Source organism: Thermobia domestica, chromosome 9 (genome assembly GCF_964235325.1).
Source record: "Thermobia domestica chromosome 9, izTheDome1.hap1.1, whole genome shotgun sequence".
Taxonomy (NCBI): Eukaryota; Metazoa; Arthropoda; class Insecta; order Zygentoma; family Lepismatidae; genus Thermobia; species Thermobia domestica.
Window position 1 is genome coordinate 147,281,761 of NC_137462.1, and position 24,818 is coordinate 147,306,578.

Here is a 24,818-nt window from a genome sequence, read left to right on the forward strand (position 1 = left end):
CGAATGCACAACTAGTGAAAATACTTCAAGAATTTATTATTATTAGTATTATTTCCGAACTATGTATTGTTTCACTGTTTGTTTCAGGTCTTTCTTTCCACTTTTGATATCAGTTCAGCAGACTTCCGAGGTGGTGAAGGGGCCAAGCGTTCATGTTGTTAAGCACGGAACGCTGTTATATACCTTTGCTACATTTCACAGAAGGAAAGCCATTGAATAGACAATTCGTCGTCGTTCTAACAGACTCCACTTAACTCCGAAACTTATGAATGGAATTATACACATTTGTCAGTACGAAGACGATATGGAAAGTGAAATACATGACATTTTAATATTGTCAGGCCCAATGTAGCATGTGGCATAAATGTTTAATGTATAACCGGACTAAATATCACAATTTAACATCACACATCTAGCCTACTATCTTAGAACGCCGTGCATTTTATCTTACATATCGTCCTAGTACTGCAAGAATGGTTTAACTTCATCGGCATTCTTTTCTGAGTTAGTGATTACTGACTTAAGCTAAACTTTATTATTTTCACCCATTTTATGAGACAGCTGACCAATATCAGTCTAATTGTGAGATATTGCTAGTTAAAGAAGTATGATTTTATTAGGGTTTTTGCTAATCAGATCAGTTATAAATTTTATAGTATATTTCTAATTTGTGCACAAGATATACAAATACCCTCCCGTTCACTTTAATGAGTTTGATGGAAGATGTAGCAGATTTGAATCGTAGTGGGGTAGCAATGATGGTGGGATAGGATAGCACTAGAATTGTTAAAGTCCCGTTTTAAACTAAGTATCATCCTGTATAGCACTGCTGCTTGAAGATACAAATCATTCAACCAAAATACACAAATACTAATGTTTGGAAATTTAGATAGAAGGTCGATCCACAGTTACGTAAAATAATTCAAAATATCCCTGAGAACGCTGTAGCTGGGACGTGTGGAATAGAGCACAGCCTGCAGAAAGAATCTTGTGTGTTATCTATAAGTTGTTAGAAAGTGAAGTTTGTTGAGTGTAAAATGTTTCCGAAAATGACACCATTGTAGCCATTTATATACCACTATGTCTGGACATAAGCGCGTCCGTGATATTAGCTCAGGAAATAATGGCTGTTTTGTCGGGAAAATTCGAGACAAGCTGAGTTTCTGCCAGTTATTAGGACCCAACTAGAGGCGTATTTCCCAGAAGTCCCTAACCCTCCTCTTTGTGCTTTCCTCTCCTCCCCTTCAACATTCAATTTGCAAGGTTTTCGATTATCGCTCATATCTCTGTTATTATTAATCCGATCTTCAAACTCTTTTTATAGTTTGTTTTCCTTGGAAAACAATCTAAAAAATATTCTTAACAATTCTCGCTAGGTCTAATACTTTAAGAGATATTTGTAGAAACGTGTAAACTTTTAAATATTTCTGTGATTTTTTTCGTTTTGTTTTTTAACTTTTGTGTATTCGATAATTTGTAGAAAGGCTTCAAACAGTGTTGAATTCAGACATTTTCACCCGGGGGGAATGTGAATTCCTCTGGGGGGGAATAGTTGTTTTCCTGTATTTTTGCAAGAAAGCAGCATATTTAACAATTCCATTCACATGCACATCTTACCTAATATTGAGACTAATTGCTGATAAATATTCAATGCGAGATTATAATTAAAAAAAACAAAAACAAAAAACAATCGTTCAATTTTATCAAAACAATTAAATAAAGACTGGCAAAAATATTTTACACTAAAGTTTAACTGCTATTTACTGTAGCTATTTTTGTTATTATTTCCTATATTCAGTAGTTACTGTTTCTTACTAATGTAGAAGTTTCTTAAAAAGATTTAAATTAACTCAAATATTTTTGTCCTAAAACAAACATACATAGGAATATCTTAACAAAAAATTATCATTCTTTCTCACACTTCTGATTCTAAATCAAGCATATTAGCCTTGGTTTCTTCACTGCATACACATCAATAGTTTAGTTTATGAAATCTTCAGTAGGATTAGTGCCGTGTCGTGGAAAATCAGCGCTTGGCGCAAGAGTATACGACGGCACCCCCATATATATGAGTGAGGTCGACAGAGCAGGCGCGAAAGGTGAGAAAATTTTAAAAAGTAAACCATGCTTTTCCTTGATTTTTTTAGCACTTTTTATTATTTTTTCCTTTCATTTTATACAGTAAATGTGCACATGCCCACATGTGCATATGTGTTTCATTCCTCTTTTTTTCTTTCCTTCTTTTCTTTTCTTTTCCCTCCCGAATTTTGCGTCCCTTACTTCGGCTCCCGGGCCGTCACCCCGCTTGCCCCTTCCCCATGGCACGACACTGAGCAGGATCTTCATCACCTTCAATAGCAATCTTTCACTTATATACTACTATTATATTGATAAATTCTATATAAATCTCTAACCCAGGAGGGATATCTGTTCCTTGCTGATTCCTCTAAATGACGCCCTCTGAATCTCACCCTTTAACTGACTTCTTTTTAATGAAAGAAAGGTGTGTTTACTTTAACAATCATAAAATACATTTACGTCTGTTACTTCCGATGCGAGAAATGGGATTTAGGCGCTCTATTTCAAATAATGCAAGAACTGTACATTCTCAAGAACTGAAGTCTGCTGACATTAGAGATCATATGGAATGATCGAAAGATCTTCCCTATCTTTCCTTTCCTATCTCAATCTGTGCTAGTGCTACCTACTAATATACAGAGGGTTGATTAATTCGTGTGTCAATTTCATTTGTTCACTGTGCAAAAGTGGTATGAGGTAAAGCCGTACAATTTGGTGTAACTTTAGACGAAGGACATAAGTTTTGTTTCGCCATAGAAGCATGTCACTTGTACTAAAGATTGAAGAGACATAGGGTCAAAGGTCAAATTTCGATTTTTTCCTTCTGGGACTTCAATGGTAAATTATGAAAGAGCCTGAAAAAAAGTAAATTGAAGTGATAAGAAAGAAAACGCTGTATGGTATGATTCTATGTTCCAAGCCGACCAAATATTCGCCAATCAAGTGTCAAGGTCAGAGGTCACGGTCAGATCAAGTCACAGGTCACCTTGAGAACCCATTTGAATACACTGAAAACAACGCAATGTCCGTACCTCATCATGTCAAATGGGTTCTCAAAGTGACCTGTGACCTTGATCTGACCGTGACCTCTGACTTTGACACTTGATTGACGCATATTTGGTCGACTTGCGACATAAAATCATACCATTCAGCTTTTTCTTTGTTATCACTTAATTTACGTTTTTTCAGGCTCTTTCAGAATTTACCATTGCAGTCCTATAAGGAAAAAATCGAAATTTGACCTTTGATCCTATATCTCTTAAATCTTTAGTATGAATGACATGCTTCTATGGCTAAACAAAACTTATGTCCTTCATCTAAAGCTACACCAAAATGCACGGCTTTACCTCATACAACTTCTGCACAGTGAACAAATAAAATTGACACAGTAATTAATCAACCCTCTGTATAATATAGGGCGAGAGTATAGAACCTACTAAAATACAAACCTTTCTTCAACAGTTAACAATTTCGTGTTCTGCCAAACTCGGTCATAGCGTTAAAAATACAAGTTTTATTGACTATTTTGTATTCCATCTTACATGTTACATGTTTAATATTTATATGGGTCTGCGTCATATATATGTATATTGAGAGATCGGATTTCGTCTGCACGTGCACGGAAAGAAAAGCAAATATTTGGGTGAAGTAATTTCTACATTTTGTGACTGAAAGTTTTTGTTTCTCCGGGGGGGAATGAATTTTCTTCTGGGGGGACATTCCCCCCGGGCTACCCCCTGAATTCAACAATGGCTTCAAATAAAAGTTGTAGAGCGCTTCTTTAGCTTTAAAACAATGTATTATTAATATACTTTAGATGTATAGGAACTTATAATACACACCTAAAGAGAGCGAAGTGCGTGCTCACCATTGTTGCAAAATTTCAAGTTGCCGCGCCCTCGCTCGCCTCTCGTTTATCTCAAATATCGTAGCATAATAGCGCATGGACCTCTTCGCAATACACAAAATCGCGTATATTTTTTGTCACTTTTGGTTGGGCTCCTAATCCATATGATATAGGGTTGTTCCATTATTCACCACCTAAGGACCCGCCTTATTCCGGACTGACAATCGGCAGCTCCGAATTAATTAACACTATTAAAAACAATCGCAGGCTTTCACAGCATCACACACCTCCCACTCACCCTAGCTAATGTTCAAACCTCTGTGTTCCTTATACACGTTCTGTTCATTATTCATTTCTTGATTTTCGTTTACACATTTTTTACACTATTTACAATATATACACCTATTATGCACAATCAATTGTGTCTTGATCTTCATCCATGGTTATTGTCTTGTGACATGAGAGACCATTACAATGTTCTAATATAGCTGAACAATTCTTATCAGACTTCCGAAAGTTACAATAATCCCCACAATCAATTATGCAAGAACATGACACTAAACATAACAAATCATCTGGCGCAAAAGGCTTTGTAAAGGTAACTGGTTTAAGTACTCCCTACAGACTCTAGCTTCATTCCCATTCATAGCTGACAAATTAGCTCCGAACCATTTCTGTACTTGCAAATAAACCCCTAGTAAGTGTTTTGACATGCTTCTGGTGTTGGAGGTAGTTTAGCCAAATCGAAATTCGATCTCAAACTTGACTTTCTTGTGAGCATAGTGAATTTGAATATCGGACTTCATTCAAGTTTGAGTATTTGTTCAGTTCATACAAAACGTTTTCCTCTTCTTAGCAATTCTTCTCTGGAAATACTGTACTCTGTAAGCATCAAAGCTTGCTTGTTAGCGTTAGATGAGGATTTCTACATTTCTACTACTTTTACTTTTCCTAAACCATAAAAATAAGACATAGTGTCGCAGCCAGTCACTGCATGGGTAAATAAGAGACTTCTGATTTCTTTGTTTTGTTCAACCAACATTTGAACGTTGTAAAATATTTTGGCTTGTTCTTTACCACAACAACAATCTTGGAATACTGATTTAGTTTTTCTATGACAATTTCCACAATATGAACATCAGCATCTTCTTCTGCCGTGTAGACTGATACGCCCCTTTAGCCCTATTCTGATACTACTCCCTGCAATATTTTTTTTTCTTATTTTCCCCATTTCCTAAAAGGTTTTCTTCGGCTGTTAAACACTTTCTGTTATCCTCAAAGTTCATTTTGCATGGTTTTATTTGCTGCTTTTTGTTTTCTGCCTCATGTTTAGTGTTGGAATGCTCCGGATATCCATCAAAAATTATAGTAGTATTTTCTTCATAGTTAGATATTACAGTCACAGTAATTTTTAACTATTTTTCCGTATGTGGAGTCACTCGGTCATCTCACATAATGAATCAGGAACTCACCATCGACTACAATTGTCGCATCATTTACATCAATATCTTTTTGCAAACTACATTGGAATATGTTCACCAACGAGGAATTTGTGCTTTTACGGGGTGATACATCATCAAAAAGAAATAATGGTCTAGATGTTTTAATTTGTTTTAATTAGGTTTCATTTTAATTTGTTTGGATTGTTACAAACACGCAAACTGTTGAGGACTGACTTCACTTTCTTTGACTGAACTTTCACTTTTTTGGTTTAGCTTGAGTTTTCACCATGTCCCTTCTTTGAAGCTGTAAATCGCTAAAGATTTTGTCTTTTATTTTTCCTTCGCTGCGACTCCTATTTCATAAGCGTCATTACAGTTAAGAGAATCATCAGACACATATCCAGATGATAAAGAGACAAGTTCTCCAGATAACTTAGTGAATGGATTGTGTTCTGTAAGCCCTGTAGTGAACTTTTCCAAATCAACCTGGTCTCTTTTTCTTCTTGTTTCTCTAATCTTCACACGTTGTTCAGTAAATGTTATAAGAGCTCCCAAAAACTCTTCAATGTCTTCGTGAACCTTTAAAACATAAGGAGTTATCAACACCCATTTGGACAGCGTGCTTTCAGTTTTGTCTCAACCGTGTGTTAAACCTCCGACAGATTTCATTGGACTCATGAGACACTGCTCAATACACATATCTGCCAAGGTAACTGATGAAAATTTAACACTCCGTCTCGCTGTGAATATTCCTGTCTTCGTTAACAGCTCTAGTTCCCTTTCTGTCAGTTTAGAGTCGATATTCATCATTTGTTGGACATATAAATGAGCAGACTTTGCATAAAGTAAATGCCCAGCAAAATGGGAAAACGGAAGCATTTTTACTGTCGTAGCGAATTGCATATTCCAGTTTCCTATTCTTTCTGCATAAATAAATAACAAAATAAGATCTATGCATTTCAGAAGATTTATACAAATGTTTGCAGTTCTACTTGTTGATTCCAAGTTTTTCATAGTGTTGTCTATTTTACTACAAGCCTCAGTAACTTCTGATCCATCTAACACATCTTCTTGACTTATCTCTTGGTTAGTAAGTACTTTGTGAAACTTCTCCAGTGTGGCGAAGCTATCCTTCAACTCTTCACAATGATCTTTCAACAGATTTAGGATTTAAGTTGCTGTACGTGTGTATGCTCGGATACATCTTGCATATGAATGACCGTTGAGCATGTTTGCACTGTGTGTTTTACCATACAAGTAGCCTATAAACATTCAAGTCCACTATCTTCCATTATTAATCCTAAAGAGCTCATAAACGATATTAAAAGGTGAAAACCACCTAGCGTTAATACCATCTTTGAAATTTCACTGCAAATTTCAGCCGAAGCTTCAATTTCTGAAGCCTTCAAGAATAAAGGTTTGTCAAAAGTCACGATGCGGAATTGAGTTATGTTTTCTACTCTGTTCTACAGCAAAATACAATTCTGAAAAATTGTGGATTTATTAGAAGCATTCATGTTAATGAAAGGAACAACCATTACATATGTTGAGTCGCATTTCTCCTCTCTGCTACTAATAATGTTTATAAAACCATACCATTCTGGTTGGATATTGATTCCAGAGAACCAAATGGAGTTTAGGGAAAACATGGTTATTATTCTAAAGTATGAAATATGTTTCTCAGGTTTCAAATTATTTAGGTCTTTTACAGCAATACTACTTAATCCCTGGCGAGAATTCTTCTTTGGATAAGACCGTACATTCAGGATAAAACGTTCCAGAATGTTTTCTTTCAACCTTTACTTGGGTTCCTACGCTATTGTCTGGCGTAATGTATTAGATTCCTCCCATTGCATGAAACGTTTTCAAACATCCAATGTCCTTATATTAACATCAATATTATAAAAAACATGCTGCATAAAAGCATCTTCATTAACATTTGGGAATCCTGCATTTATCAGAGCGTTAAGGTACACAAAAACCTTACAATAGGAAGGACATATACCCATGGAGGATAACATATTGATTATATGTTTTGAACCATACCAACAATGAAGTGTAAGACCTAAGTCAATGTAAAGTGGTGACAAAAATGATCTAGTCCTTATAGCTGAAATTATAGCATGAAAGCAAAGATTTACTAACTTATTTCCTGCAGATTCAAGCATTTTCTGATTCATGCGTATTCCGTATTTTTATTTCTTTGAACATACAGCATATAATGAAGCAATGCATTACATATACGAGTGCGATTTATATACGTGTTCATTGGACAACACGCTCCGAAACATTGAGATTCTTCTTAGAATGGACAACTGTTTCGTGCGTTATCAACTCACAATTTTTCTTGCACAGAGACCTGACCTAGTGTTACCAACTGCTGATCCTTGAGAAAATGTTTGTCTAAGTTGGATTGGATTTGTCCAGGCGTTTTCCGACTGCAAATTTTCTGGACACAGAAGGAATAGAATTAGATCACTCAGAGAGAGTGAAGATTCTTCTGCTAGTGACTGTACCATACTTAGAATAACTAGTTATTAATTACTTGATATAGTTTAAATGCTACCTTTCATTTATTCTAGAAATGTGGGAAAAATGGCGTGAAGAACATGTGGCAGAAGAACCACTTCAGGTCAGTATTTAATTTGTGTTTCTTTCTCAAATAGTCTAATACTGTAAATTTTTATACACATGTAAACGAAGAAAAATGTTGGAAAAACACTGGTGAATTTATTCTTTAAAGAGATACTTTACAATTTAAGCTACCAGTGCTTCCACTTTTATTTTAATGTTTGTAATGAATATGGACATTAGTTCTGTTTAATTCAAGATGTAAAAGTTTTAAATGTGTATTAGGCCCTTCAATCAGTATAGTAGTTTATTAAAATACCTACAAAATAGTAGAATATTTCTTCAAATTAATTGACAGGAGATATCTGGTGGAGAAATGAACAAGAAACTCACAAAATTGGACATGTCCAATGATGAATTCGAAGGTTTTCGAGTGCGAAGGATAATAAACTCTGGGATAGTGGTAGAAAATATGATTTTCAATTAACATTCTTATTTCTAAAGTATCAAATATAATTTTCAAAATCGGTTATCCCATTTTAAAGTTTGCTCAAAGAAATTTGTTTGCTGGGTTGAGGAATAAGAAGAGGAAGTTACCATCTTTTGAATTCATTCTTATAAATCCTTACATAAGCACGACATGAGAATGGTCGAGTATTCTACCAAATTTAGGAATATTTTAGTTTTGTTACTAAAAAGGGTATTTAGTGTTAATAACATAGATAACGATTAATTTACGTAATCTACAATAAATTCAATTGTACTTAAATGTACTATAATTATATAAGTAAAATTAAGGATAGTAAAAGTAATTAGACTTGGCTCTTAAAGTACAGATTTAGTTTCCCGAATTTGCATTGAAACATAGATTCTTTCAGCGTTATTACAAATATTTATTTACATTTTCCTTTTAAATGTGTCTGTCTTTCACAAATCGCTTAATATTTCCTTTATTTATTTTTCTTTTCAGTGTTTTTTCAAGTGCCTGATAGACAAGCTGGGATATGTAAGTTTTGAGCTAGTTTGTTTGTAGTACACACAGTATGTCGGAAAAGTAACGGTACATTTTTCTTTACAGATAACTAGTTACTCCATCTATTGGAGCAACATATCATCGGAAAGCCGAATATCTACTCAACAAAACGAGACCACAATCATAAAAACCTATTAACGGAGTGTCAAGTTATAGTTAGGAAAGTGAGTGTATATCGTTTCACCTCGTCACAAAAACATGATGGGGAAAGATCCAATATTAAATTTTGTTTCAAGGTAGTTAAAACATTTACACAAACATCGGAAATGATGAAACAACTATATGATAATGAGTGTTTATCTTGTACACGTGTGTTTGAGTGGTACACGCGATTCCAGGACGGTCGTGAGTCCTTGGAAGACGACCCAAAGCCCAGGCAAACTGAGAAACCAAAATCGCGAAGTGTTGGTGGAACAAGTGAGCGAAATAATCGCCCACGGTGCGAATTCAACTGTAAGATGTATGGCGGAGGAATTAAGTATAACGAAAGACATGATTCACGAAATTTTGACAAAGGATTTAAAGAAAAGGAAAGTCTGTGCTCGATTTCTTCCGCAGAGCTTAACTGATGACCGAAAACTTGATCGCGTTGAACATTGTAAGGACCTGATTAAAACAGCCAGAAGGAACAGAATATTCTTGGAATCAATCGTAACTGGTGATGAGACTTGGTGATTCAAGTACGATCCGAAAAAACATCAAAGTGCTACGTGGAAGTCCCCAGGTTCTTCGAGAGCGAAAAAAAAAAAAATTAGAGTTTTCAAAGATCACGTGAGAAGAAAATATTGTTTTGTTTTTACTATTCCAAAGGTATTATACTTTGGGAATTCCTTCCACCGAGTGTTATGGAGCGTTTGTGAAGGCAAATCTTTCGCGTACGGCTCCAGTATCGAGCGGCAGTCTTTATTGCACAACAATGCACAATGTCACAGAACCGTCGCAATTCATGACTTTTTGGCTAAAAGACAACTCTCTTGCTTCCATATCCTCCATATTAGCATGATTTATCACCATCTGACTATTTCCTATTCCTAAAATCGAAGTTGGGCCCCAAAGGAACATTTTATGAAAATGTTACACATGTCCAGTCTGCCATGACGTGGGTCATTGAAGCGATTCCGAGAAAGGATACTGAAAACTCTATGCTAGAATTGGTTGAACGTACCCAGATGTGTATTGATGCTGAAGGGATATATTTTGAATAAAAAGAACTGCATTCGGTAAAATACCTAATTCCTTTTGTTTAATTTAAAAAGTTCCGTTATTTTTCCGACGTACTGTACACATATACATAATCTTCAATAATATGTTTGTACCTTATCATATATCTTACAAAATTTTCAGTTGAAGTATTATACTCAATAGTTCAGTTAATATGTTCATAATAGTTTCAGCAACTAAGCATATTTCTTTTTAATATTAACAGCTGCAACATCAAGCACTTCAATTTCGATACACACTGTTTTTAAACTCGGACTAATTGAACTCATTTAATTCCTTTCAACTTTGAACCTGAGCTTCATTAAGTAGTAAGCAATGTGACTGTTGTTAGACATGAGCAAAAGGAAGCTCTTGTAACATTAGTTATGAGTTATAGTACTTTTAGTAAGAAGCTTCAAAATGTGAACTTTGTAACTTTCTTGTTTCTAATAATCAGAAGGTAGAGTTTCTAGTTAAGCTCCGAGTCAAATACAATTGCAAAATATTTTAAGTTAGACTTTGGACGTACATCACGTCGAATCTTCTGAGGTTGATTGCAAATGATTGTGCTTTTTAACTGAATATGCGAATTTAACAGTATATTTATGTATTTAAATATACAGAATATTACAAAGTATATTTATGTATTTAAATATACAGGATATTACAAAAAATTGTCACAATATTTTGGAAATAGATTGCTCACTTCAAAATAAGAAAAAAATAGTTCATATGGACCTGTGGTCGGAAGTGCTGGCTAGGTAAACGGAGACGGTGAAGATGAGAAATGAATGAAATAGTTAAATGAAGAAAGTAAGAGGAAACGGAAGAACCACGAAACAACTCTCTCACACAAACACAATGTTTGACCACCACAAAGCTCACTTGGCGCAAGCTGAGATTGAACCAAGGACCGCATGAACTAGAGGTGAACGCTCTACCACTGAGCCACCGCGGCCCCTGCAGAGACATTGTGTACGTGGGTTTTTCCTCTTCTTTTATTTGTTCCATCATTATAATTCTACTCATAATCAACACCTTCGGCGCATAATCCTGGGACATTAAACTCAAAATAATAGTAATAATGATAATAATTCTCTCTAGCTCAACAGGATATATCGATTAATATACCTTTAATATTTGGACATTGTTTGACATTCAACGTTACTAATATTGTGAAAAATTAAAAACATATAATAAAAATAATAATTAAGTAAAGGCCAAAATGCAAGAAACACATTTATTTTTATAGAGCGATGATGAGGGCAATTATTTGAAGGACAAGGGATTAAAGTATTGCAACACCAATTGGGAAGAGTCAAGTGACGACGACAAGGAAGACAAAAAACGCGCGTGCCTTAAGGCAGTGGAGACGTGTGGTGACATGCCTGGTAAGTTATTCGAAATTTCACAAATTATACCATAATCTTGTTCGATTGTTCGACGAAAAGTCGGTTAAACCGGATTAAAGGTTTTTGATGTACTGAAATATGTATTTGACATATTTTCAGCGTGACAACATGTTGACAATAAATGACGTTTTTAATACTGTACAGTAAAACTGAACATTTCTATGTTAAAGCCTTACGACTAAAATCAAGGGGCCTTATGCAGAGTCGTTTTGACGTGTGATTAGAGACATACTAAAGAGTTCGACTAACATATGTTTCCTTCAGTAGTCAGGCTTTTAGTATGACACTAAACATATGTCAAAATGATTCTGCATAAGGCGGAAGAAGTTTAATTTGGCTTGTGAAAGAAATTTACATTTTCTTTTGGATTTTTTACTAAGGCTTTTTCTTAAAGATTAAGTTAAATCACATTCGGTTAATCGGGATTCTATTAAACGGGAATGTAGTGTAATTTAATCATAGTTAGATTAGTAGTTAATGGTATAACACATATTGAAATATAACTTATCAGTTACTAATGCTATTGTAATTAAATCAGATTCAGAAAACAATGTAAAGTTGAGTTTCGAATTTAGTGTTGCCTGAGACGTTAAAGATAATGTGTTTTAACGCTTTATGAATTACGATTCGGAGGCGTGGAATTATTTCTTTTCTGCCCAATATTTCATTTCCTATTTCAACTTACTTGAGATAATCTTATTCAAAAGCAAAAAGCTGATAGTTTTTAATTTTCTTTAGTACGGAAAGTTCCTGCAGCATTTCAAAAGATAAGTTATTCAGATAAGTTATTCTGAATAGAACTACCCAAACATTAGTGTTGCTCACAAAATGAGAAATTACGATTTAAATCATCTCGTAAATTTGTACAATTTTTGTCTAGTCATGATTGTAGAGGAATTCTTTCTAGTCTCGTATTGTTTTGTAAACTTTTATACAAAATTTATGGTCTGATTCCCTGGCCCCCATAATTGCATCTAGGATCTGTCAGAATTTTTCTCCATCACAAGAGACTCACGAAGAGTGTGATATAGGACCACTTAATAAATATCTATTATGGAAGTATATTGTGTAAGACTCGCATATCTTTAAGCGTTGATAAACGCTCTTTATACAGTATTTGTATAACCACTTTATCAATATATAGAGTTTATACTGTGAATCAAGTAACATTGAAATTTAGAAAGGTGTTCCTTATCTTGTTTTCGACACTAGGCGAAAAGTATCTTTATCGTACGTAAGTTTCTAGTGGAATGAAATAGTGAGAAAAGGAAATAATAATTCGAAACTTCCAAGATAAATTATTTTGTTTTTCTATTTGTAGCGTACTTGCTTTTTGTTCTCTGATAGATTAATTCACTGTACATCGTTCTACGTTTTAGAAAAATAAACTTTTGTATTAACTCTCTGTTGAAGTCTGGATCCGCAACTTTCTTAAACTGACAAGTATGTTGTTTTCACTGCAGTTTGGACTATAAAATGCTACTTGTGGTAACTGCTCCAGCACATAGCAACTTTATTTTACAGTTTATAAATTTTAAGACGATAATAGAGTAGAAGGTAAAAGATATATTGTTACAGTAAAACCTTTAATAATTTCCGTATTAACTAACAACCATGATTTATTTATTTTTTGTATGTACTAAGACAACGTATATTTAAAAGTTCTCTATATTCTCAGAAAATATTGGCCTAACCAAAAGAATAATATTTTCCTTAACTAACAGGCGTGCTTGTCCCTTGCTCTCTTGTGCCTCAACCTTTACTTTTACTTTTCTGTAAAGTGACTTTTTTTGTGTTTCATACTAGGTTTTGTTTACTTTTAGACACGACTTAGATTGTGGCGAATAATTGGAGGTTACAGTCCCAGCAATGCATAAGCATATTTTTCGTACAAGTCAATTCTCTTTTGCAATACAATAACTGAAACAGTTGAATCTGTGAAATGTTGGAGATTGAAACAATCGTTAACAATAATAAAGCAATAACGATTACCTAAATAATATAATCTGATGAACAAAAGAATTTTAACTAGCTAACAGTTTTTGTGCAGCCTCAAAACACTGACTAGCATATGTAAATGATTCACACAGAAGACCGGGCTTCGAATTGCCGGATAACCGAACGTTTTAATATGCTTCAATTTCAATTTCAATACATACTCGGCCGTGATAAGCAATATTTTCTTCCGTGGAGAAGGAAAATGATGTTTGAATGATGGAGAATTAGAATAGGACCATGAAAGAAGACAAAGATTAAAAAAAAACAAAAAAAAAAAAAAAAACATATATTTCCTTCAGTTGTTCTAGATTTGATAATTTCACTTTATATCAACTAACGTATGTATAATCAGTGTTTTCTCTTTCTTCTCGTATGCAGTATGTGGTAAGATAATACATTATATACAGTAGTTATCATATCTTTGATATATGGCACTAATTGGTCAATAACCTTAATAATAAAGAGTAATCTTGAATTTATTTTATTTTATTTTATTTATTTATTTATTTTGACTTATTTTACATGTCGAGGTTAAGGCTATATGTAGCCTTATCTACCACCTAAACATGACACAAAATTGAAAAATCAAAGGATATAGCTAACAATAGCAAAAGAAAAAAAAGTTAGAAAGTAAAAAAAAAAAACACAAGAAACAGACTGTCACTTGAACACACACACACACACAAATATAATATAGTGCTACACGAAAGTACATACATGTTATAATATGTAATAAGTGTTGAGTTTCATATCTTTATGATAGGCTTCTCTATTGGCTCTTCTGTCTCTGTGTCCATTCAACCCTGAACTGAACAGTAAAAGTTTGTTTCAGTGCTTCATAGGATTAAAAACTGTCGCTATCAGTTTGAAATTCTACGTATCCGAAAGTTAGAATCATCTGTTCTCAATGAAATGTTTTCTTGTCTCAGAAAATAAAGAAGAAAGACATAGAATCTTCATGCAGACCTCGATGTATTTGAGTTCCCCGAACTCCTAAGAATCTCATGGACCTACAGCGTTCGAAATTTTGTTAGCTGTCTCACGAAGACTAGAAACACGCATCATAGACTGCTTTATAATCGCCAGTAAGAGTATGGCAGTCACTTCGAGTACGTCAACTTCTCGCTACGAATCCGAAGCCATCTTTTCAAAGCAAACTAATCCAGAAATAGACTCGAGCTGTGCTAAGGCTTAGTTGAGAACTGGTCTTGAGAAGTTCGTGAATAATATACAATAATAATATTATATCTATATCTATATCTATATCTATATCTATCTATCTATCTATCTATCTATCTATCTATCTATCTATCTATCTATCTATCTATCTATCTATCTATCTATCTATCTATCTATCTATCTATCTATCTAATTACCGTCTGCCAGTTTTATGAATTGTCATCCTATTCTCATGCTTCGGACACAGTGGCCTTCTGTTGTAAACAACACTAAATCAAACTCATTCTCAGCAGAGCATGGTTTTAGAAAAAAACATCATACATTTATTACTCCAAGTGCTCTTAAATGTCGAAATCCTAAATTGCGTTAAGAATGTTTTATTTATTTTATTCTCTACATAATAGTTTTTATATGAGCTTCATAAAACAAATACAATCTTTCATCGAGAATATACCACGGAATTCGTGGACTTAAATGGATTATTCTTTCTTCCGCGAGAAACCTTCAATTTGCACATGGAGTCTCTTGCTTTCTTGCATACAGCAAACGATAAAATTTAGACTGAAAATTCGATTATTTCCTTTGTTCGTGCCTGTTGTAGGGAGATAGGAAAAGAAAGGTGTGACTACATTGTACATAAGGCTAGGCGTTTCAAGTTATGTTCCGCGCAGCAGCGTAGAAAGAACCAATGTGAACATAAGGTAACTTAGGCATTGTGACTTGCATAAGATTGCCATATCTGTCATAGAAATCAAGCATGGTTGCAAACTCCATATTAAAATAACTAAAATTTTTGTTACGTATTTCCTCCTTCGTGTATGTTAACAAATGCTCATACTTTCTTACGATATTTTTCTTTGTATCGCAAGCGCGAAGCAAGTAACTTCGGGAAAGCACGTAAGTTGGGAAAGTACGTAACTTTGTGACTATATTACAGAGCCGCTTTTGAGATATTTCTAGTAGTAAAATAAACTTTTCAAGATTTGTTTATGAAATTTAACATTGGAAAACTTATCGGTAAATTCACTAGTAAGTTTCAGTTACGTATATTGTTTCCATTATTCATTATATATCTAATGGAATTATTTTTCTATTTTAGTGAAAGAGTGTTCAGAGGCTTGGGACTTCAAAGAATGTCTTGTCATTGCATATTTTGGAGAGTTATACAATGTAAGTATTTGAAACGAATTGATACCTGGATGATAAGTACACGCACAAAAGATGGAAAACAAAGTACCTCGAAATTCGTTGGTGGCGGAACAAGTTAATGACGCCGTGAGCACCAATATAAGTATATACTGTAGTTCTTACCATCAAGGCTGAGAACTGCACGGTCTATTTTTTTTAAGCCAAAGTAGAAGCCCAACCGGGATAATGATGTCAACCGGCTCGGCTGGTTCAACTGAGCGAACAGCTTGAGCTGGCTTGGTTGGGATGACCCATCGACTGGGCTCAATTGAACCGATGGCTTGAGCCGGCTCGGTAGGGACGAGTCATCGACTCGGCTCGATTGGAGCCAATGGCTCGAACCAGCTCCGTTGAAACGAGTCTATAGGCTGGGTTCGAGTCAGCTCAACTGAGCCGGTGGCTCGAACTGGCTCGGTTGGATGAGCTGTTATCTCGGCTCACTTTTCTGTTCGGCTCGATAAGTTAATAAGCTGTGAGAGAGCCGCTTGAGTCGTTAACAACCCTAAACCCGGGTCGAGTAGTTTTGAACATGTTTGGCTGGAGTCCTATTAACTTTTAACAATTTTTGGCTCGAGCCCGAATACTTGCTCCTCCTCAACTCAAACCTAGAACCTCGTGACCGATATCCTTGCCTCCTGAAGATTTCTTGAAGACCGAGATCGACAGTCAACTAATTTTTAGTATTCAGATACAAACCGCCTATATTCTATGTTTATACACGGTGTTATAATAATAATTAGTTATAATAGTAGCAGTAGTATCATGGATAATTATATTGTCTATGTAGAATACTTGAAGAGAGTAGTACTTGGAACTACACAAAGGATTTAGCTTGAATTGGCTCGTTTTGGCTCGACTCGACTGGAAACTCGATCCGAATTGAGTCGAGTTGGGGGAAATTTTTCGAGCCGAGTTCTCGAGTCGAGCTCAAAGATGTCTGCTTCTAGTCGAGTTGAGTTTTAAAGAAAACTCGCTTGTGCCCATCCCTATTGTTTGCATGACTGGCATATAGATTTCTTTCGAGGGGGATAGAACCATAAACATAATATATTTTTAAAAAATGCTTAGTTTCACGGCTTTTTTCCATGGAGGGCGAAGGGATGGTAGTTATCCTGCATTTCTTATAAGTACCTTTTTTGAAATATGTAAAACAGTAACAAGTGGACAACACAATATACACATATCTTCTTATCTTCAGTTTTAATTGCTGATTTCAATTGCAATTAACAATTACAAGTTTCAATTGTCAATTGCAATTAACAATTAAATGTTTCAATTGCACTCTTCGCGATTGACAATTAAGAATTAAAAGTTGCAATTGCCTGGCGACCAATTAACAATTAACAATTGACGAAAAATTAATTGCGAATTTTATGCTTGAATTCAATTGCAATTGAAATTAATTGTCAATTACAAATTGAAATCAATTGCAATCGATTTTCAGAGCAATTACTTTCAATTGATTGATCAATTGCAATTGATTTCAATTGATTTTGCCCAACACTGGTATATGTCTCTCCCTTCTGCTCCCTCTAATTGTGCTATGAAGTCTTAACCAAACAATATTCTATTCCAGACTCGAGGTAATATGTGTACTAAATTTTATTAAACTTGCTCCAGGTGTTCCAGATTTACGGTGGAGCATTCACATTTATACACACACATACATTCATTTTTATATACAATAAAGATTGTGTTTCAACTATGCTTAGGTCCACAGTAAATCAAACCTGCGAAACACTAACAATTTGAAAGTTTACGAATATCAAGGATGGAGGTTTAACGTAAGAATTGAACGTGTCATTTGAAGAGGAAGACATTCCAGTGTTGGCCAAAATTAGGTTTTAAATTATAGGCAATAGTGGCATATTCAAAATACATCCATTGCCGTGAAAAATAAATAACCTTTACAATCTCATAGTTTTGACAAATATTGAAGGGCATAGTAACACAAATTTAAAGAACAAACATATTCTGACCAGCAGTAAGCTTTTTTTATTTTCCCAAAATAAGCCAAATGGAATGTTTCCCCTCCTTCAAACGACATGTCCCATCTGCATATATATTTTTTTCTCACAGTAGATCCTAACCGCCATTGTTTATTATATAAATATCTGAGCTTTGATCAGAAAAGTTTTCAATTCCTTATCTTTAGCTTTCAAACTCAAATCTCCTATAAAAGTAGCATATGTGAGATTATATTTCCAGGTGACCCTCATAGATTGAGGTATCTAGCAAAACCTTTTATTGAATGTGGTACATCTGCGCTCATTTCGTATAATGCCTTCTCATGAGTCAAATGAGAGTCAGTGACGGAGCTAGTAAGTATTTCCTGCCCACATATCCGATCGATGAAGTCCCGCGATACTATCTTTTTCAAGCAAAACGATGACTCCAGATAGCCTCTATAATACTGTTTGGCGTTATGGCGTCAACCTGAAAAGCAACAGAAGTAAAAGAAAACTGCCAACACTCATTTCTCAAAATATTTTGGAATGTTTAAAGTGGTTCCAGCTTGTGTTACATTCAGATGTTCCAGAATTTGATGTAGTACCACATCAAGAACTAACGCCATGTCACAACATTGGAATACGCATATCTTGCCGAATATTAAAGTCAGACAAAGTTTGTTACTCACAGGCTGATCACAAGCTACTGACGCTTTCTAAAGGATAAAAATAAACAAATAAATTAAATTATGAAGAACAATGAAGGATTTCCATGTCACCTAATTAGATTCTATCTCAGGTGCTTTTTTACTTCTGCGGGAAAAAATAAAAGCGGACAATTTATGATAAACACCATATGGTATCCTGGGAGAATACTATGGGAGCATGGTCAATATTATATATGTGTTTGCCAATTTAGCCATTAAAAGGCCAAATCTAACTGTTTCCATCCAACGTTTAACCAGCAAGAATGTACTATCCTATTATCTACAATTTTGACCAATACTGCATTCATAAGTCTCAATTTTCATCTACGTTTGCTTAGCGGTATGTGAATAACAACAAACTGCTTAGTTGGTTTCTCAAATATAAACTGAACTTAAATGAAACCAAAAATCAAATGATGTTATTTGGACTTAAACACCTCAAATATTGTTTAACTAGAAATCCTGAGCGTTTATATCTCATATGCTTAGGTTCTCATTAACATTACTTAATGTGAAGTATCTTGGCTTCACCTTTTAGAAACTTCTCACTTGGAACATTTATCACTACCAACTTCTAAAGTAATATTCGCCGTTGAATCTGTTTGCTGCGTAGTTTACAAGGTACCAACTGGGGCCTCAATTCGAAACTGTTACTTTATACTGACAAGTCTTTTGTACGCCCTGCTCTAACTCGTGGAAATATCGCCTAGTTGTCAGCTCTATTAAAAATTTATAACAGATTACAAGTACTATAACGTCATGCTTTATGCATTGTATACTCTACCACCTAGCTTTCGAACCCAAGAAGTCTATGGCCGCACCAGTATACTGACACTTTTTCCACATCTCTACCGTCCTCGCTCTCGTTATATTCACCACCGTATCAGAGAAGCTCATTCACTTCTCAATGAACTTCTCGAGTGGACTCCGGCCCTACTCCATTACGCTTATTCGCCAGTTGACCACCTTGCAATTCATAAGCAGACCCCAGATTTCCATAACCCTCATCGTACATTTATAGTTGCCATTAATACATCTATAGCACATGATCTCATTACTGCACTCCTTCGTTTGCACTAACAAGGCTTCAAGTGTTACACCTACTTTGAGTAGCCCCAGAACAGAAGATAACATTCTTATTTGAACTAACACATCTCCTAGTATTTTGTTCATTGCACTTCTACTCATCTTTACTTCATATACTCTCTGATATAACGAGTATGAATGAAAAAATAAATATAATAAATCCTGTGCCTATCTCAAATTACTTACTGTTAATTCGATTTCACTGACTAAAGAGAAGGCGTTACCTTCTGCGGCCCTTCCATCTTAAGATGAGATTGAAAATGCTCTTAAAATATTAACATTTTCAATTAAAAGCTTTAAAAGTATGCATAAAAACCATGTGATTTTTTATGTTACAACTTCTCTGCTTGCAGTAGTAGTTCCTGACATTTCACCACAATAAAATGTTTTTTATTTGAGTAATTTTCGCTTATTCGTCACTGTCTAGTGACAAATCAGTTTTCTCGAAATTCCACCTTCTTGTAACTACCTAGATAATGTCAATGGAATTTATTTTGTAACAAGTATTTCCGATCAGAATAATGTCGTTGAAGTAACATTCTTGCTAAACCAATATTGCTGTTGATTTCCAACCAACATCACTGGAGAATCAGTAATAAAAAGTTCAATGTGTCTGTAGCATCTCTCGCCAATAGTATGAAAACACTTACTGTAAACATTTAAATTGGCAATTAAGAATAAAATTTTCTTTATTTGTTTGAGAACGTCAGAGAACATTACTCTGTGATTTAAGAGTTCAATGAAACTGTGATATACATACTTAGGTTACTTCGTTGGTAAATTCTTTTAGCTATAAGTGTAGATGTAATTTTAGATGAGTTAAGCCATTTACCCAAATTCTGTATTGTATTTAGCGACTTTCTAAAGGTACAGACACATTCGTATAGACGTAGAGATCGTAATATACTAAGAATTGCTGAACGTTTGGTGGAGTTATTGTATCTAACATGCGCCTTTTTCTTTTAGGACAAAGAAGAAGAAGAAGAAGAAGATAATTGAATTGAATGCCTCAAATATCCCCGATAAGCATGAAATTCACAGCAGGGGCAACAGTAACAGTATGCAGGAAATTTTTCTAGTATAGAGACAATACAATATAAATAAAGATGATTTTAGCAAGAAAATATTATTTATATTGAAACCTAAGCCTACCTTTAGCTTTTCTTCGTTTTTCCATTTCATTCATTATCACCATCACTTCTCCCATTGCATCAAAACATTATTATTACTATTAAATATTTTGCTTTTTGACAGGTCCTGGGATTAATGAGTTATTATTATTATTATTATTATTATTATTATTATTATTATTATTATTATGGGCCTAGAATGGTTTTCTCCACGTTTCTCGACCTTCAGTTTCATCTTTTAACATCCAATATTTTCTTCTATTTTTCATATCATCGATCACTTGTGTTCTTCTTCTTCCTTTTCCTCTCTTTCCATCCATCTTTCCTTGTTTGGCGGCATGAAGAAGACAATTTCTTTGCAAGATGTATCCAATCCAATTGACCTTCTTACGAAAGATAGTGGTTAGAAGTGTCGTCTTCTCTCCTAACCGTTTTAAACATCTCCGTCTGTTATTGTCTCTGTCCATTTTATTTTCCCCATCTTCCTCCACATTTTTAAGCTCTCTAATAATTTCTTCTTCACGTCCGCAATTTCCAAGTCTCTGAATCATACTGTCCAATTATGGGACACTAAACTTTAGTTTTTTTTAGAAAGAAGAAAATAAAACAGTATTAGATTTTTTTATTTTCTAGGCATTTTTCCAACGTCACCTGGCTAACGCATTGGTTTGGTACTATTATCTCTGATTAAAATCTGAATAGTAGTTCGAAGCTGATTTACGCAGGACGTTTTGTTTCGGCGATGAAAATTTATATTCGTTTCTGGATAAAACCCAATCCAGAAAACAATTAGACAGTCACTGCAAAATGAAGGAACCAAAGTTGAAGAAACGGACAATAACCAGAACGTAAAATACTGTATAACACGTAGTATATTTTCTCATAGTATTAAGAATTGAAGTTAAATCTTCACAGTTGCATCCCATGGTTGTGTCTTGAAATCAGATGACAATGGTATATGATAACGAAATATAGCCCCTTTCACCACCCTTCTCTAATATTAAATCAATTATAGTATAAATATAAAAAACGTTCAAAACACGTATGAAACATACTAAAACGAATATTTATGAAATGTTAACAAAATTATAATAGATGGTTTTTTAAAAAATCGAAGAAAACATACCTCAAAATGAAACTTCTCTTGTTCATTTTTCACTTCATATGACATTTGTCAAATTATAGGTTCCTTAGTATGCTTATTTACAAAAACATGAGCAAAAGCGCCTGTGTAATACTTTTAGAAAATTGTTTGAAAAACTCATCTCAAGCATTAACTACCCTTTATTCATATCAAAAAAGAGAAAAAGAGTCACACCGCATTATAGGATTGTTTACGGTACATAAACGTAATCAGATGAGGAGATTTTGAGGAAACCTTATACAAACAGGGTTTAAATTTATATTTTTGAGTTTGCGGTTCTCTAAGCAGCGAGGCTCTTCTCACAGGAATGGAACTCGGATCTCCCACCCCGAAGGCATCTAACGAATCACTGATATTTTTTGGCGTTGGATACTCGGGTTCGATTCCCAATGGGAGCTCATGCGACAAAACTTAGAACCGGAACAAAATATTTGTAGCGGGTGTCTTCAGGAAAATCTGCTTACGTCACATTATAAGATTGTTAGTGATATGTTTATTTATGAAACTTGTAGAGAATAGCTTGAGCAGCTTTCGATAAAACCGTCTAAAGAAACTTAAGAGTACACAGTACCTTGTTTTCAAAAAAGAAACGCATTCAGAAGAATATTATAGGGTTGTTCATTTTTATTTCTCAAATATGAACAAAACTGTCTGAGAAATTTTCGATAAAATTACCTGAATAAAATTTACCGCAAGAGTAAACTACTCCTTGACCTTTTCAGAAAAAATTGCTTACGTCTCCTTATAGCGTTATAAACGAAATATATATTTACGAGATATGAAAAAAGTTGTCAGAGAAGTTCCTGAGAAAATCGTTCAGAAAAAAATCTGGCCCTCAAGAATAAACCACCCGTTTTGGATTTTACTTTAAAGGAAATGGATTCTGTAACATTTCAGGATAATTAATAAAATATTTATTTATAAAACACAAGTCACTTTAGTTCTTTGTGAAAAACTCTTCCGAGAAAACACCGCAGGAGTAAAATAACAGTTGCGGAATTTTTTAAAAGGAGAAATGACTTACACCGTATGTCTGTTAATGAAATATGTGTTTATAAAATACGAATAAAATTGATTGAGCTGTTCTACTACTACTACTACTACTACTACTACTACTACTACTACTACTACTACTACTACTACTAATAATAATAATAATAATAATAATACATTTCCAAAAATAAAAGAAACTGAAAAAAATGTTGTCGTGAAACAAAGATGGGAGTCAAAACACGTCGACCTGATGTTCTTCTTTAAAAATAAAGTTTTATTAGATATATTAAAACTGATAATTAACAAAAGTGAAAGTAACTTTGAAACGAATAATGTAAAACATTCAGAAATTTTACAAAATACTGTAACTTGTGAAATAAAATGAATGTTTGACAACGTTGATTTTTCCTTTTTATGTCCGAGGTTAAATAAAATCTCTTTGTGTCTTTCTCATGATATCAATTGTTCAGTAGATACTAAACGGTGTCTTCGACCCGATTTTGTATTCTTCGTAGAGGCATTTATATTTTTCTATTTTTTTTGAAGTTTGCTACATTAACATGTTTCGAACAAATTAACACATTTGTAGAACGCCTTATGTAGTTCTCAACCAACCAACTTTAACAGTAATGTTCGTTGTCTAACGTTGTAAGATATGAAAATTGAAAGTGTGAAAGCATTTTTGCTCGTTTGTATACAGTGTGTATAAGTACACCACTGATTTCATTTTATGAAAGGTAAGGAGAGCACAGGAGTGCAAAACCTTCGTGTAATTATGTATTTACCTGCACAACTTCAGTGCAGTTGAAGTATTTTTTTTTTGCTAAAGTAACATATTTCATCGAAACTTTTGCAAAAGTTTGTCCTGGTGTTCGATAGTACCACCGAATAAGTCTGAAATTCAATTATAATCTCTAGAAATTGAAATAATCTATCGAACAAACTTGGAAATTGTTTTGAAAAGAATACATTAATCTTCCCTGTTGCTTCTCATGGACTTGTGAATTTCATTTTCTGATGCACCTAGATGCTTACTCAGACATAAAAAGAACATCCCAACTACAGTGAGAATTCATGGGTTTTGAAACTTATTTTATATCCTTTTTGACTTTTGCTTTTTCTAAAACAATATGCGTTTCACGCCATTTCGTTTAATGAAATTACCATCATTCTACTTAGCCCTCACTATGTTTTATTTATGGTGTCATTAAGAAATTACCAAGAAATTTGTATAAATATATTGCTGTGTACCTCTACCTCCTTATCAATCATTCCTACCTGTTTACATTTCTTCACCTTGTATTTTCTTAAAGGGATAAATACTGATCGAAAGAAATTAATATAAGTTTATAAATTGTAATAACGCATTCTGGTCTGGGGGGAGTCAACGTGAATTTTAGTGAGTGCCTGCCTCCCTTACCTCTCCTGGTTGCGAATCTGCATAGAAACACTATATTTAGGTGCTAACAGAAATTTAAGAATGGCAGTATCATTTTGACATACTAATCTTCCTGAACTACTGAACGAAGTATTTTAGCATGAAAGAATTGTAACGGAATCGTCCTGGATTCCAGTTCAATGAATTTAGAGCTACATCTCCATTATTCTGTGGAATGTATGCAATAAAACAAATTATATATCGAAATCAGCAAATATGGTTTAATTATAAACACAAACTATACATATTTTTCTCGTAATTATGCACTTAATAGAGATTCAAAACCGATTCGTAATATTCCTTTTAACAATTGAAGGGTTTGGTGCAAGAAGGAGGCAGCTCCATTTTTGCCAGTATGTAGCAAATTAAAAAAAAAAAAGTTTTAAAAATTCAGTTTTCACCGAAACCAAACAATATTCAGGC

The 24,818-nt window shown here is 34.2% G+C and overlaps 1 protein-coding gene across 1 annotated transcript in view; it reads left to right on the top strand.

Annotated features, from left to right (window-relative positions):
• LOC145694167 (uncharacterized) overlaps positions 1-20,804 on the top strand; it is a 42,673-nt gene extending 21,869 nt beyond the window's left edge. Inside the window, exons 3-7 of the mRNA XM_081770286.1 lie at positions 7,950-7,999; positions 8,909-8,944; positions 11,424-11,562; positions 15,860-15,930; positions 20,657-20,804. Coding sequence (XP_081626412.1) covers positions 7,950-7,999; positions 8,909-8,944; positions 11,424-11,562; positions 15,860-15,930; positions 20,657-20,689 — 329 coding nt within the window. The 3' untranslated portion in view covers positions 20,690-20,804. The remainder of the gene's footprint in view (positions 1-7,949; positions 8,000-8,908; positions 8,945-11,423; positions 11,563-15,859; positions 15,931-20,656) is intronic.
• Positions 20,805-24,818: the final 4,014 nt, after the last annotated feature.